The sequence below is a fragment of the Bombus bifarius genome, unplaced genomic scaffold (genome assembly GCF_011952205.1).
Source record: "Bombus bifarius isolate JDL3187 unplaced genomic scaffold, Bbif_JDL3187 scf7180000008061, whole genome shotgun sequence".
In the NCBI taxonomy this organism is placed as follows: Eukaryota; Metazoa; Arthropoda; class Insecta; order Hymenoptera; family Apidae; genus Bombus; species Bombus bifarius.
The window spans coordinates 1-3,813 of record NW_022884425.1 but is presented as its reverse complement, the minus strand read 5'-3'; the positions used below and the strand labels follow the sequence as shown (position 1 = coordinate 3,813).

The following is a 3,813-nucleotide window of genomic DNA, read 5'->3' as shown; positions in this document are numbered from 1 at the left end:
ATTTATTTACAAGTTGCTACTGTTATCGTACAGTTATAACATATTTTAAGGAAAACGCGAATTGTTCTTTGAAGATATTATTAAAGTCTACTACTCACTAATCATAGATTTTCTTTGTGCACAGGCAAGCAGTTGGTCTAATAATAATAATAATTTCATAAAGCAAATAGCCCGAGTGTTAATTTGCGTACGCCCCGTTGATGCAATCTCCGTGGATATAAAATTGGACAACAAAATGGACGTAAGTACCTTTTGAAACATCATTCGATAAGAGAACTTTGACCGTATTGAATAATATACTTTGTTTCTATAAATCTTGGTTAATATAACATATTAAATTAATGTTTATGTACCACTTTCTTTAACTATTTCAATATGACAAAGTAAGATTTGCTTCTTTGGCCGTTGTGACGCAAACTTGTGATTTGTAATAGAAATGAAATTTAATGGTTGAATTAGACGGAATTTCCACCATGGTATATAAAATTTTGTATAATGTATCTGTCAATTGTAAGATTTCTTTGGCCAACGCGCTATGATCTCTTGCGTCTATGCTTTATATATTATGGCTCAATAATAATACATGGATTAAAAATACTAAAGTAATGCAGAATGTCTAGCATCGATGCAATTTTGCTTATTCTCGTTATCAATATAATATTTAATTGCTCCGTTGTAGAGTAATGAGTTTATACGAATGTGATCATCTTACAATTAAATTTCATTTACATATTTTATTTTATAAACATGGAAATATTGAATTACAAATGATTTTCATTAATATGTTAATATTTAGTATAGTGATTATGTTTACCATTTGTGCTATTATTATTTGTTGTTAATTTTCCTAGGCTTGTAGAGTATAAAATTGATATTTATACATATATAAATATGTTTTATGTAATATTATTGTAAATCACTGTTATCTATTTATTCGTACGATACGAAGTGAATTAATAAGAAAGATGCATGTTACAGATAAGATTTTTATCATATTAATGCGTCGAAGCATACGAGCGTTGAAACAACGTAAGTTGTAAAAAATATATTGCCGTATAATAGATTAAAACTCACACATGTACCAGGAACATTCATCATTGGCAACGTGCGTTACCTTTTCACTGATGTATTTATATGAGTACGGGCATTGGATTCAGCTGAGGCATGCTTTGTTGTACAATTAAATAAGGTTATACAATTATAACCTTAAATAGAGCAGGTCACACGAACGTATCATTAGTTATTCGTTCTCAGTTCGATGAGTACGTATTTTTTACGTATGTCCAACGATTATTCTATAGCAAATAGTTGTATCGGAATGAAAACTTTTCTATTTTGTGCAAAGATTTTTAGATTTGTTGATTATAAATCATTTGTTGTTGCAAAAATCATTTGTATGAATCAAATTATTTACAGTTTTTAACGCACTTCGATATCGATTCAGATTAAAAAGAAATATTATTGGAGTTTTACAACACAATGTCGCGAACGTTCCGTTAAGCATGGTTTACGCCACAGTCAAGAACAATCGCTATTTTTGAGAACTAGAAATTTAGCGCTTCGACGCCAACTCTGCAAAACAGGCAACGCTCGTATGTCGTGACTTCTATGTACGTACGAAATGACTGTAAAACGTATGTCTGTTTTAACGCTCGTGTACCCTCATGCCCAGGTTTAAATTTGTGCATGCGTTATGAAAACTATTGCTGCTGTGAGTTTATGTACAAAATTTTTCCACACACAGTTATAACAAGGCACAGATACACGTTTGCATTCGTGTGCATGTGCGCGTGCCTGCGTGTATATATATTCTTACACAAATTGGCAACATAGTGAAAAGGGAGGAATTTTGCATATGTCCCTTACTGCCCGAACAGCATCGGGACAGAAGTTCTAGTATAGTCTAGCGTAGAAAATTCGTTGAGCAGCCTGTACAAACTGAAACGTGTTGTAATGACGGCACGCATCGACTCCAAAGTCTCATGAAATGATATCAGTATATCAATATATACTTAATATATATCCATTGGCTTTGCTTACCAATTAAGAAAATATATTACTTTCTGCATCGATGCAAGCCAATATACATCATAAAAGAACAGAATACGTTGATGCGTTCATCGCATCAGTGTTTCAGCGTATGTAAGCACCGTTGACAGTCATGTTTTCTTTCTGTTTGACCAGGTATTACCATTAACTGTTTCTCACATCGGTTGCTGATCGCAATTGATTCCACAATATTTTCCACCGAATTCGATACAAATATTTCTATTTTAAACAATTCATGGTGATTTTTGCAAACATTTTGAGTTGTTTTTTTATATTTTCAAATGATATGGAATTTTTAGCGTTTTGCATGGTGTTTGTTACTCTGTCGTACATTTTATTTCTCATTTATAATATACAATTTGCTAAACATGTAGAAGGACCGCTCGTTGTTTTGTACTAATTTGTTACCTGGAAGAATACATTCATGAAATAATGTTAAACAACCATGCTAAAAGTATTGTTTGCGAATCTGATTTTTCTTACATTTGAATATAATTGAGAGTTGAATATAGTCGACTTCGCTACACAATAGTTTGAAAATATCGATCGGCCCTGTCCTATGGTAAACGTTAGGAGTTGAGGAAAAGTTTCTTTGTAATTCTAATGGAGCCGTAAATTTACACAAAATTTACACCTCTCTTGTTATGTACGTAGTATTCTGGATTTGTGCAGTTATGTATTGTTTTTAATGGTAGAACCTGACTAACTGATAAACATGACGTCATAAACCGTTCTTTCTAGTATCTAGTTCTGTAGCTCTATACGTAGCTTTCTATCCTACCCATGATTTATGGTACGATTGACTTCAATTACTAGACTAGGACTGTTTCATAGATTTTTCGTTTCTTAGGATGTTACATTTGGTTTGTATCTTTTTTCAGCCTTCTGAATATGCAATAACAATAAAAAAAGAGCCAATCGATCCAGAGATCTGCGATGATTTGTCGCCAGTTGATACAAATACAGGGAATAAAAATGAAACAGCGACGTTTAAAGGTGAATCTTCGGACGACGTTTATTGTAACAATGAAGAATCCGCGTTTCCTCAAGAAAGTACGTATTTAGAAAATAACAAATCGGATCCTGATAAACGAAAAAGTAAACATAAAGTACCTTCAAACAACAGAATAAGTTGCAATGTTTGTTTGTTAACTTTTCAAGCTAAACATTTATTGGAACTGCATAATAAATTATATAGCTGTAATGTATTTAAGTGTGATAATTGCACTGCAATCTTCACTATGCATATTTCGTTAATACGTCATTTAAAGAAGCGATGTTGTACGAAAAAATTGTCTGGATATAAGTGTAATTTTTGTAACCGAAAGTTTTCCTATAAAAGACATGTCCAGTCTCATTTATTCCATGCGCATGGGAACGCAATATTTTCTGGTGGAAGCAAAATTATGAAAACATCTCCTGAATCGTTAGGAAAGTCGAATCATTCGGATGATATAGTCATGGCAGAATCAAAAACTTCACACAGTCCCTGCTCAAAGAACGTAAATAGCTCAATAAATATATCTTTGAAACTATCTAATGACTCAAAGAATACATCCACCAAGGATTCGAGCAGCAAGATCAAGTTTACGCATCCGAAATGGTTAAACGATTCGCATAGTACACCTTCGAAAAGAATGAAGCAATCCGTCCTTACAGACTTCATATCGACGTACAAAGACAAACCGAATGACAGATGGGTTAGCCCGGAAAAAGTTATCGATACGGAGAATATTCCTGTTACTGCGACTATTATTCCAACTT

At 32.9% G+C, this 3,813-nt stretch overlaps 1 protein-coding gene across 1 annotated transcript; it reads left to right on the top strand.

The window, feature by feature from the left end:
- Nucleotides 1–235: 235 nt before the first annotated feature.
- On the top strand, nt 236–3,749 carry LOC117208305 (PR domain zinc finger protein 15-like; the record flags this gene model as incomplete). Its single annotated transcript, XM_033449366.1, has 2 exons — nt 236–241; nt 2,931–3,749. Coding segments are annotated over exons 1-2 (825 nt in total), but the record flags the coding sequence as incomplete, so codon positions are not given.
- Nucleotides 3,750–3,813: the final 64 nt, after the last annotated feature.